Here is a 13,068-nt window from a genome sequence, read left to right as displayed (position 1 = left end):
ATAAACATTCAAAATCTTACTCCTTCTTTATTAATCCACTCACCACATACTTGCTCAGCATTCACTATCTGCCAAGCACATGCTATTTGCTGAAGACTCAAAATAAAGAAAAACAGACTTTACTTTAGTGGTGTGGAAAACACATTTAAAAAATCGATTTCAATACCATGTGGCAAGGGGACCACAGGACATAGAAGAGATGGTAGAGAAGCCCCTAAATATTCAAGAGACACCAAAGACTACTGCTTCAAAAGGAAGTACAGACTAAAAGGAAATCATAACATATGCAACAAAAGCAAATGTAATCCAAAGCCACGGTTCCTTGAATTGGTACAGCTAAAATTTTTCATTAGTGGTTAATTCATGATACTTTATGAAGCAAAGGTACATCTGGAGACAGGCGACAGCAAGTCCCTCAGGGCCACTATGTAAAGTTCACAGCAGCCCTGCGGTCCTCACTGTCCATGTCACAAACACCATGGCAACAGACACTGTGTTCAAGGGCACAGTGGCTCTCCCTGCTACTGAATTTCCTACGTTCTCAAATGCTGGGAGGTCTTTTCAACCTTTGCTACCATGGGGTTTTTCAAATTGTCTCTTATAACAAAGTTTCCTGGTTCTTTTTTCTTTATTCCTTTCCACTACATGGGCAGAACACAATACCATCAGTGCTTGGAAATAGTCTATTTTCCTTACAATCGTGTTTTTGTCTTTCTTTGATAGGCAAGATTGTTTTCCTTCTTTGTGTCTTAAAAGTAACTTTATTGTCTGCTCATTTGTCCACTGCTTGTGTAAGAGCATTAATGCTCTGGAAGAGAAGTAAAACTTACATTAGTTAATGGGCTATAGAATGGATACAAAACAAATCCAGGTTATGTCTTTGCCTATTTCATAGGTAATAATTACAGTTTTGACAGATTTCAAAATACTGGATCAAGATTTTTATTGAGAAAGAAGAATTTGCCCAGATACCTTCTATACTGCTAATATAATGTAGGGATATAAATTATGGTACTCACTGAACAACAAATATGATTGGGAAATGGCGGATAAAAAGCTTAATTTTTCTAACTCCTTAATATAGTAAAAATAGTAAGAAGTGGGGCACCTGGGTGGTACAGTCAGTTAAGTGTCCGACTCTTGGTTTCAGCTCAGGTTATGCTCTCAGGGTCGTGAGATTGAGCCCCAGGTGGGGCTGCGCACTCAGCGAGGAGTCTGCTTGGGATTCTCTCCCTCTCCCTCTGCCCCCTCCGCTCATGTGTTCTCTCTCTCTCTCAAAGTAAATAAATAAATCTTTAAAAAAAATAGTAAGTAGAAGTTCTTCCAACATTATTAATATAAGGTTATTATTTACATTCAGATTAGGGACCAAATATTAGAGAAAAATTTTAGTATGTTTCTTTTTATAAAATAAATATATAACCACTTAACATAAAATCTGGAAAAGAAAAAACTCCTACATTATGGGTAATTTTCTCTGGGAAAACATTCTTATTAAAGTGAACATCTATAGAAAAGCTTTCTGGATATACACTTATTTCTGTGTCTTAGTGGAAGGTCCATAATTATTGGTTAGTTTACAAGTGAGAAATTATCTACTTTCCTCCTAAAAAAGGAAAAGTGAACAAGAGAAAAATATTAGGAATTTTCAGGAAAAGGAAAGGAATATGTAGAAAAGAATGCACAGGATACATTCTCTTTGAACTACTGAAATAATTTAACAGGAAAGCAAAAGAGAGGATGAGTATTAGTTCATTTTGTTTTTCGTTTAGTGATATATTCATTTTATTTACCTGGAGTCTAGAGCATGTGCACATATAAAATATATTACCCTAATCACAGTAGTAACTCTTCCAATTTTCAAGTGTCTTGGGAAAGAATTTAAAAGTTTACAATGCCTTAATAAAAGATGTGTCAACACTTCATTTGGCATCATCTGAATTGAACTTAGCAAATTACAAAAATAATTAAACAACAGTTTCATTGTGGAGTTAATTACCACAATGTAAGAGGAGATTTATTCATAAATGCAAAGCAATGATCTTACCTGAATGTTGTCATAGAACAGAACATCAGGCACTTTCATTTTCTCATGGGCATTATAGATCAGTGCACTAACAGCCCCAATCCTCAGGGATCCAGATGCTGTTTCACCTAAACATTTCACACAGGACGAAGAATTACTCGTAGCACTGTGCTCAGAGAAGCCAAGTCCAATGTGAACATAACACAACATAGCATCTTTAATATCTTATGGGCTCATTAAGGAATTTCAATTTAATATCTAAAAGAAGTAAGTTTGAAGGTGGTAATAAAACATAATAGCTCTACATAAAATGCCTAAAATGTTCTAAAAGATAACTAATTTTATATAAAATAATGCATGTTAGCAAACAACAGAGATACAATTAGAGAAGAACCCCAGAACTCCGTTAAGCCACCTCCATGAGCTTGTTTTGTCAGAGACTATAACACATAAAACAAACCAAATATACATTCAAAAGCTCTGAAGTACTCTGAATATCATTTTGGGGGACCCACCCATTGAAAAACTCCAAGTGAGAACCCCCTGGAATTCTAGTAAAAAATACTGATTAATCAACTACCCCAGACCTCTGAAATTATGATTTCCAGGGATGGTCTAGGAGATCTGTATTTTCAAATAAGCACCCCAGGTGTTACACAGCTATTCTGTGATGATTACTATTGTGTCATCTCCTATTTGCTTTAAACAGTTGGTCTAGAATAGAATATGAGTTCCTGACAGCCAGCAAACCCAATAATAAATCTGAAGTCAAGGAACACATCTCATATACATTCTCTCCATGGTTAATAATCATAACATTAATGGTAGTAGTTTTTATAATAGTACTGATGATCACAATAGAAACTATCATTTATTGAGGACCTTCTATGGGCCAGATCTCAAACCAGAAGCTTCATTGTTTTCTCATATAATTTCATGTAATTCTCAACAATGAGACAAGAACTATGAGGAAGCTAAGGACATAAATTAAGTAATTTGCTTACAACCACCCAGCTAACATGGACAGAGCTAAAAATAGAACTTAGTATAGTCTAATATTCTTTCTGCCAAGTAGGGTATGTTTAATCCTTTGACTCCAAATAATACTCCATCCTGTGGAAATACCCGAGCAAGCAGACAGATTATCATGATGCCTTAAACAACTGACCCATCTACCACCTTCCCACCCTGCCACCCTTCAAATAAGAAAACTGCCCTTTTGTGCTAAAGCATTTTGAAAGACAAGTGGAGAAGAGCAACATTTGCGTTCTGCAGTACCACGAACGATTTTGAGCTAAAAATAATTAAACTGTCACCCTGTTTAATCAGTGTTCAGTGCTACACTTTTGCCAAAGCACAGGAGACCTCTCCCTCCAATAGATCCTTGCCATTTTCCTTTTATTTACAAGTTCCACAGGGAAGAAAACCTATAAGCTGTCATGCTGAGAATCTACTGTTTATTTACTACCAGCAGGGTCTCTGAAACAGACCCAATACAAAACTGTGCAGACAAAGACCAGGATTGTGGCAGGAATTTTACTATATGCTTGTATGTTAAGATGACAAACAAAATTTCAGATTCAAGTAGCATCTGATACCATCTATGGTTTAGTTTATGGAACACATCTGTTCAGTAAATTTAGGGCTTCAGGACAATTTAATTCACTCATCTAATGTTTATTGTTAAAATTTCAAGCTTGAAAAGGGAAATGCACTCAGAGGATGGTGATGCTTGTACTTCCCTGGGGGAAACCTGCTAGCTGTCTGCGAAGAAATCTCATAGGATGGCAGTATTTTAGTCCATTCATCAAGGTTCTTAGTCTGGTATACTCAAAACCTAATTTTGTCATGTCAACTGACCACAAACCTGACTCTCAGGAGAATATTAAAGACATATATTCTGATCTATATATAAATTCTGATATATAAAACAAGAATTGAAAATATTACAGTGTAATGAAAGCTGCGCCTTTCATATGGACCCTATGATACACTGGTTGCCATGCCAGCATATTATCTGGAGGGAGAACTACACAGAAAGCTAAATCTTCATCAGGTTATTTGGTGAACCTTGTCCTCTGAACAAGGAGAGTACATTAAATGAATTCTCCTCAAGAGATAAAGGGAACCAGATGAGTCAACAGTCTCTTGGGTTCCTTATCCCCTACGCCAGGCTTAGATGGGAACTGCTGACACTGGCCCGTTACCAAGACTGAACAATCTATTGTCAGAACAACTCAGTTCGTCTTTGGATATGTTAAGAGATTCAGTCAAGTAACGTTATAAGTTTGACTTGTAATGTTCTGTCTCTTTGACCTGGCTCTGCATATCTGGACCCAGATCCATCAGTAGGTGGAATTTTTAATTTTACTCTTAAAAAAGTCATCTCAGGGACACCTGGGGGCTCAGTTGGTTAAGCGGCTGCCTTTGGCTTGGGTCATGATCCCAGGGCCCTGGGATCGAGCCCCACGTCTGGCTCCCTGCTCGGCGGGGAGCCTGCTTCTCCCTCTGCCTGCTGCTATGCCTACTTGTGCTCTCTGTCTCTCTGTCAAATAAATAAATAAAATCTTAAAAAAAAGTCATGTCATTTAACACCAAATTCTTGTCTCAGTAGCCCCAACTATTAAAAACACCTACCACAAAGAGAGCCACAATAAGTGCTCATTAGAGAGGGGGTCCCACATTGGATTTTTGATAGAATAGGTACTTATCTCAAAAAGTAGAGAAACTTTCGTTGTGCTCTAATTGAAGAATAAGGAACTTCTATAGGAAGAGCTAAACCATCCCAAAGTTCAAAATACGTATGGTTATCCAGAAGAAAAGTACCACAAAAGACAATATGAATAGAAATGGAAGGAGTAAGAAGGCATGAAATGGTACTCTGAATATTATTTTATTTTACATCAACCTAGAACAGTTTCCTGAACATATCCCACAGAACTAGTGGTCCTCAAAATGTAAATGTTTTGCAAAGAAAGCAGAATTCTAGATTCTATGGTGACATATATTTGGAAAAAAAAAAAAAGGTAAAACCAAATCATTCAAGTTTCTTTAGAGCAGGAATTCTCAGAGCCTTGAATATGTTTGTGTCAGTTGTGACTCTTTGGAGGAGGACCTGTATCTGGTATGCACTGAAATAAAGGAAATATTCTTTTTTTTTTTTTAAGATTTGAGAGAGAGTGCGCACGCACATGCACGAGCATGGGGGAGGGGTAGTGGGAGAGGGGAAGCAGACTCCCCGCTAAGTAGGGATGATCCCAGGACCCCGAGATCATGACCTGAGCTGAAGGCAGATGCTTAGCCAACTGAGCCACCCAGGCAAATAAAGGAAATATTCTAAGATTTAATTTGTAAGTGGGTTTCAATTTAAAAATTAATAAATAAAAGATTGATTTCTTCAACCCAATACATAAAACAAAGTAGATGGAAAACAAAACCACTTTTTATTGATATTAAAATAATCATACAAATGTTTGATAATAATTATTTCACTAAAAAAAGAAACAAGTCAAATACTTACATTTGTAATCCTCCAGTTCTGGTTCCTGATGATTATCAGTACTTACTTCTATTGCAGCATCTGCCAGGTTTTTTTCTAATGCTGACCTTGCAAGGTTTGGTAAGAACCTGATGGGGCCGGGAGGACAGAATGATAAAGTCAAAGCTTTCTGTGATTTCTAAATATTTTTTGGCACGTACACACACAAACTCTCTCTCTCTTTCTCTCCTTCTTCCTCTCTTTCTATCTCAAGACAACCAATTAAGGAAGCTCAGTCTTGAGCTGTGAAATCCAAATAATAAAAAATTTTGAAATAAATATAAACTTCAAGGACCTGTGAAGATGAATATCTGTTTATCTCCTTTAATAAAACTTACATGTAATTAGCAGTATTCACGTATATACAACATTTTACAGGACAAGACTTAAAATGATTTGCTTTTTAAAATGGATTTAGTATACTTAACAAATCTTGTTTAATTGTTTAACTGGATTATCAAATTTTCTTAAATAGATAAAATAACACCTTAACTGGCTCCAACTTGGCAATTAGAAATTCAAATTAGTGGAAGTGGATTAATGATGTTTGCTTTCTAACACAAATTATTCAATTTAGGATTATACAGCTTGGTCTTTCCTTCCATTTAAAAAATATACCTGCCTGTCTTCTATACATATGCTGCCAAAGCAACAATCTGGTGAGTGACAGAGGCATTCTTCATTTACAAATAGATGGTATGAACATCATGGGCTTAATGAAAATGGAGTTTCCTACCCACACAAATAAAATTGTATCTGGAATTTACGATCCCAAGTGAGCCCGCAGAAATGATTTTTAACCTATTACCTGTGCTATACTACTATAAACTAACCACTATGTGCCATGATAAACATACTAAGAACATCACACTTCTAACTTGGGTTTTCCATAGCTCTAAATCCTTTGTGGTGGATTAGAATCAGCCTTGAGTATAAGCTCTAATAAAAGAGATGCTGGTGTAAGCAAAAAGGCAAATGAATAAGCGTGTGAGGAACTGATGGATTTCCTCTCTGTAATAGAATTTACGTAGCTGACCCTATCTCCCAACTACCTCCTCATTTTGGTTCCAGGCTATGATGGGGGGATTTATATCACTCTGGGTCAGTAGCTCAACAGTTAAGCATCAAGTAAGACTTACTGTTGTTCATCTCTGACCTTTCATCATAGTTCTTAGATTGTTGCCTTGTTTAAAACCAAGGCCTCACTTTATCTCTCAGACCCAATAACTGGGCTTTTAGCTTGTTTCCTGAGCCCTTGTCTTGGCACCATGCCCGTCCGACCTGCCTCTCTCCACTATACCATAAACTAGAGTCTGGCCTGGTGACAGCAGGCTCTGCAGCTGCATCTCCATTACTTCCTGTCAGACTACCTTGATTGACAATAACCACGTTCAAGCTTAGGCTGTGTGCTATTCCCAGAAACCCCTTACATCTACATAGTCTGCTCTCAACACATCCTCATTTGCCCCCATATTGGAACATTTCTAGATTGTCCTCCAAAGCCTGTAGAGAACTGCAAAAAAGGCATGTATGCTTCCCTTCCAATGTCAGTGACAGACACTGCTTGCCAATGTGATACTCTTTTCTACTGAGATTGAACATGTTTCAGAATTATTTTCAACCTCACACCCAGACAGCACTACCAAATAATCAGAAGTAGTATGGAAGTTGAAATATATTTACCTCTAGAATTTATATTTTAAAAGATACTGACTCACCCCACAAATGACAAGAAAGTATGTCAGGTAGTATGAGCTCAACCTTAATTTTTTCTAGGTTTCAATTTTTTCTAGTTAATGGCTTCTTTTTCCATTGCTCACTGATATTTTCTACTTGCTTTTTCCTCTCCTTCTGTGGCCTTTTGTAAAATAAGTGAGTAAATGAATGAAATATCGCTCTATCTATCCTACTTTCCTAGAACACAAACAAATACATATTCTACTGTAAAGTTTTCAAGGGTATTTATCATCATGAGCATCATAGTGCCTTTTAAAAATCATTATCATCATTATATTCATTTACTACCAGCAAAAATAGAATTGGAAAGTCTCCAGTCTCTATGGTCTTGGTTGTAACAAAAAACTAAAGAAAGATTTAACCATATTATGGGAAACACAGAAACAGAAGTAGTTACCCTAAGCCAACTCAAATAACTGTGTCATTGTCACAGAAGTGAGATACAATCTTTGCATTAAAGAATAAGATAGGATTTCTCAAGATGGTAGCATGAGAAGCTAGAGTAAGGATAGGAGATGCTCCCAAATTACCAGTGCTGGGAAGATGGGTGTTGCTATTAGTAGTAAGAGTGGGAGAAAAGACTGTGGGTCTCAGGGATTATCGGACAGCCTTTGACTTCTATTTAGAGTGTATAATTACTTAATTAATTGATTGATACCTGTGATTTTAAATCTTAAGTTTATAAACAGCACTGGAATATTTAAGACAACTTATGGCTCATCCTATTTATAAAGTTAATTATATTTGTGAGTAATTTACTTTTCCGGGAAGGTTTTATTTGTTAATTCAGACATGTGAAGTACTTAAAAGGAAATAGGGCATATAAAATTTTTTAACAAATTTCAGATGTTTGAAGATGCTTAATGTAACCAAGATATCTGGAAGATAAATGGAACCAAACATTTTTCAAAGCCCCATTAAAATAATTCAGATCTGCCAGACTTATAAAGTAAGCTGAATAACAGAAAAACCTAAAGAAGATCTAGGTTTCTTAAATTATAGCCTTAAAACACTGAACAGTAATGTTTTTTTTAAAGTAGATGTCATTAATTTTATGTCACAAGGGAATTCTTGAAAAATATTGTATTTTGGTGAATGGGAAAATTTCTCCATTACCTCAATGTCAGAGACAGTTAATCTTCATTTCTAATTCTTAATACCTCTGCCTCAAATTTCTATGCTAAAGGATCGTCACTCCAAGATTTTCTGTAAGTAAATACTGTAATGGAATGCAAAATACTTGAGTGGAATAGAACTCATTCCAGGAACTTCTAGTTAATGCTTCTATAATAAAAGAACTTTTGGAACATAAAATATCTGATAACTTCCTCATCTTGTAAAATCCTTCTTCCCTTTGGTTTCTTAGGTTTTCAACTATCCAGAAAATGAATTATACATCTAGCTCCAAGACTTGGTGTACATATTTTGGATATGAGGATGAGGTACTAGGGAACCATTCCCTCAGATGAAGAAATGTTCCAGTCTGAACTTAACTGGCATAAACAAATAAATGAAAAGTATTTTAAAATTAAATTAATAAGACTTTTAAAAGCCAAGCTAATATTCAATAAATTTAATGTTTAACAAACTAACACTAGAGAATTTCTTTTGATTTTGTTTGCTAAAGAATAGATGTCATGAATATAAACTATTCATTTAAAAAAACATTTGTGAAATTCAATTTTCTTTTCACTGCTTCAATATGGAATGAGGTCATTAAAAAAAGAAAAAAAAACTTTATGCAGCAATAGATTTTTTTTCCTTTCTGTGATTGTGCTATCATGAATAGAAGGTTAGTAAAAAAGGTTTTTGAGTTTGTAGGCTTGCTAAAGTCAACAGATAATGCATAAACAAGATAGCTGTTTCACTTTTTGCGAAGTGTAATAGGGTGGTAACAAAACAGGGTTTAATGTGGTCAGTTGATAACACTGGAAAAGTTAGCTATTTAATTCAGTGAAATATTTATGAGTATGAAAAGGAAGTAATTTTAAGTTTTTAAATTTTTTTAAACTATGAAATATTTCAAGCACATAGAAAATTATAGAGACTATTAAGCATTCTATTAATCTCTCTCCATTCCTGGGTAATTCTCACCCTAAACTGGTGTGTATTTCTCCTGTCCATATTTTTATTCTGCTATACATGTATGAATTAAAAATATATTGCATTGGGGCACCTGGGTGACTCAGTCGTTTAAGCATCTGCCTTTGGCTCAGGTCATGATCCCAGAGTCCTGGGATCGAGTCCCGCATTGGGCTACCCGCTCAATGGGGAGTCTGTTTCTCCCTCTCCTTTGCCCCTCCCCCTCCACTTGTGCTCTGTTTCTCACTTTCTCTCTCTCAAATAAATAAAATCTTTAAAAAAAAAAAATATATATATATATTGCATTTTTGTTGTATTTAACATTTTCATAAATGGCAATAATACCAAATCTCCTCTTGCAAATTGTTTTTCTACTTGATATTAAACTGTCATGATTGATACACACAGATCTACTTCATTTTAATGACTGTTTAGTATCACATTATATAAATATGTCAATGTATAGTCATTCCCTACTGTTTCCAATTTTTCATTGTTACAAACAATGATACCATGAACATTCTTACACATGCCTCCTTATCCATTCATTTAAGTCTTTCTCTGAGGTGATATCAAGAAACAGAATTGTCAAATCAAAGAGTATTAATATACTTAGGCATAAAGATACTGTGAGATAACCACAAAGTGATGAGACTTCCATTCCAACAGCAGTAATATAATTCCATTTTCTTTTATTCACAAAAAATGTTAATTTTTACAGGTAAAAATTATAAAAGTATGAAATGATAGCTGATTATTGTTTTAGATCTCATTTTCCTGATTAATAATGAAATTGAGCACCTTTTCTTTTTTTTTTTTTTTAAAGATTTTATTTATTTATTTGAGAGAGAGAGAATGAGAGAGAGAGAACACCTGAGAGGGGATAGGGTCTCAGGACAAAGCAGACTCCCTGCCGAGCAGGAAGCCCGATGCGGGACTCGATCCAGGGACTCCAGGATCATGACCTGAGCCGAAGGCAGTCGCTTAACCAACTGAGCCACCCAGGCGCCCGAGCATCTTTTCAAATGTTTGTTGGTCATCTGAATTAACTTGTATGCATGCCTATTCATCCTTTGCCCATTTAGTGTTGATTCTTTCATCTCAATAATTTGTATACTTTACAGTCCCTGAATACTAATCCTTTTGTGATTACAAGTCTTATCAAACATTTCTTAGTTTGTGGCTTATAACTTGTAGAGTGGCTTATAGTGTTTCTGTCATCTATCTGGATTTTACTTTTTTTGTATGGGATAAAATGGATATTTTTTATTTTTAATCATTTATTGACAAGTCCTTCCATTCCCATACTGATTTATAATGCTACTTTTGATATACACTAACTTCCTACAGATGTGTGGGGTCTGTTTCTGGTCTTTGTAGTCTATTCTAATAGACTGTCTTTTCTTGCACCAATATCATACTGTAACAATGAGTACAGCTTTATGATAGATCCTGATTATCTGATAGAAAAAGTACAACTCCTTAATCTTCTTCAAAATTTCCTTTGCTATTTTTTCCATGCCAATTTTGAGATCAGCTTGTCAAATTCTGTATAACCTTAGTAGTATTTGATTAGATAGAGAATTTGGAGTAGAACAGCTTTACAATACTAAAGCTTCCCTTCCATGAACATGGTATAGCTTTCCTTTTATTTAAGTCCTTTACAACTTTCAATAAAGATTTATGCTTTTCTCCATAAAAGTATTATATGTCATTAGATTTACTCTTAGGTGCTCAAAGCTTCCTACTATTATTCTGAATGGGATTATTTTTAAAAATAATTAGACTTCCTCAATTGACTTTTAGTAGTATATAGGAATGTCACTGATTTGGATTTATAAGTAATCTCACTAAACTCTATTTTTCTAAATGACTTATATATAATTTCTATTGAATTTTTTACATAGTCAATCAGATAACTTTGGGCAAATGCACTGGCTGAAAGTACAAAAAGGTGACATTCTTGTTCTGTTCCTAACTCTAAAGGAAATAGGAGTATTTAACATAAAGATGTTTGCTCTAAATTTTTGGTATATACCCCTTATCAGATTGAAGAATATTCCTTCTCTCCATGGTTTACTATGAATATTCCTGGTTTTCTAAGAATTTGGTTTGTTTTTAGGTTTGGTTGCTGGGTTTTATCAAATCCTTTTTATTCATTCAAAAAAATTTTTTTTCTAATATGTTAATATAGTGAACTAAAAAACAGAATATTAAACTTTCTTCACATTCTTTTTTTTTTTTTTTAAAGATTTTATTTATTTATTTGACAGAGAGAGACAGCAAGAGAGGGAACACAAGCAGGGGGAGTGGGAGAGGGAGAAGCAGGCTTCCCGTGGAGCAGGGAGCCCGATGCGGGGCTCGATCCCAGGACCCTGGGATCATGACCTGAGCCGAAGGCAGACGCTTAACAACTGAGCCACCCAGGCGCCCCTTTCTTCACATTCTTGAGATAATTTAAAATTGCTCATGATTTTAAAAAGATATATATATATATAGTTAGATTATTTCATGATTTGTAATTTTCCTTTCATACATTATTCTTGTTGGGTTCAGGTATCAAAATTATACTAGACTCAAAGTGGATTGCAGTTTTCACTGTCTGTCTACTCTTTGGAACAGTTTATAGAATGCTTTGAGTATGACTATTTCATTCTAATATCCAAAATATATTTCCCCTTAGGCTCCAAAACTGTTTACATTGCTTAGTATTAACTATTTATTTCTATTAACACATATCTATACCCAAGTTCTGACTAAGAAAATACTGGGTAGGTAATGAATCTCTCTCTGTCTATATTTTTTTCAGTTCATGACCCTGAAAAATAAGCAATTGAAGCATTTTCTTTTCTAATTTTCATTTGGAAGCCCAATATTTTTCTACTTAAAAGAAAAGAAGGGCGCCTGGGTGGCTCAGTTGGTTAAGCGACTGCCTTCGGCTCAGGTCATGATCCTGGAGTCCCTGGATCGAGTCCCACATCGGGCTCTCTGCTCAGCAGGGAATCTGCTTCTCCCTCTGACCCTCCCCCCTCTCATGTGCTCTCTCTCATTCTCTCTCTCTCAAATAAATAAATAAAATCTTTAAAAAAAAAAAAAAAGAAAAGAAGAACCAATTTCATTATTTCTCATAATTATCAGTTTTTTAAAAAATTATTCTAAAGACACTGGAAAGGAGCCTCATTTTAGCTGGATACACCATAAGGAGAACAAATTTAAGTTGCAACACAGGAAGCTTACTTTCACTGTAAGAAAAATTGTCATCTAAACTGGAGATTGATAGAGGGCAATTACAGATTCTCCTAAGCTGAAAACAGGTTCTTTTAATTCCTTTTTTATATCAAGGAATGAATGGGACAATAGTCATAACCACCACAAAAATAATTGCCAGATCATATGAAAAGAGTCTAAAAGAAATCTCTGGGCTTCTTGGGTATTGTTACTAATCCCTATTATTCTTTATTTTTAAAAAGATTTTTTATTTATTCATTTGAGAGAGAGAGAGTGAGATCACAAGCACGAGCAGTGGGGAGGGTCAGAGGTAGAGGGAGAAGTAGACACCCCACTAAGCAGGGAGCCTGACGTGGGGCTCCATCTCAGGACCCTGGGATCATGACCTGAGCTGAAGGCAGATGCTTAACTGACTGAGCCACCCAGGCACCCCCCCCTTTTTATTACTTTTTTTTTT

At 35.4% G+C, this 13,068-nt stretch overlaps 1 protein-coding gene across 1 annotated transcript in view; it reads right to left on the bottom strand.

Annotated features, from left to right (window-relative positions):
• VWA8 (von Willebrand factor A domain containing 8) overlaps positions 1 to 13,068 on the bottom strand; it is a 305,881-nt gene that overhangs the window by 176,906 nt on the left and 115,907 nt on the right. Inside the window, exons 17-18 of the mRNA XM_081815509.1 lie at positions 5,547 to 5,653; positions 2,032 to 2,154 (exon numbers count right to left, since the gene is read on the bottom strand). Coding sequence (XP_081671635.1) covers positions 2,032 to 2,154; positions 5,547 to 5,653 — 230 coding nt within the window. The remainder of the gene's footprint in view (positions 1 to 2,031; positions 2,155 to 5,546; positions 5,654 to 13,068) is intronic.

The sequence above is a fragment of the Leptonychotes weddellii genome, chromosome 3 (assembly GCF_054177405.1).
Source record: "Leptonychotes weddellii isolate Sample4059 chromosome 3, ASM5417740v2, whole genome shotgun sequence".
In the NCBI taxonomy this organism is placed as follows: Eukaryota; Metazoa; Chordata; class Mammalia; order Carnivora; family Phocidae; genus Leptonychotes; species Leptonychotes weddellii.
The sequence above is the reverse complement of the archived record's forward strand: the minus strand, read 5'-3'. Positions and strand labels throughout refer to the sequence as shown.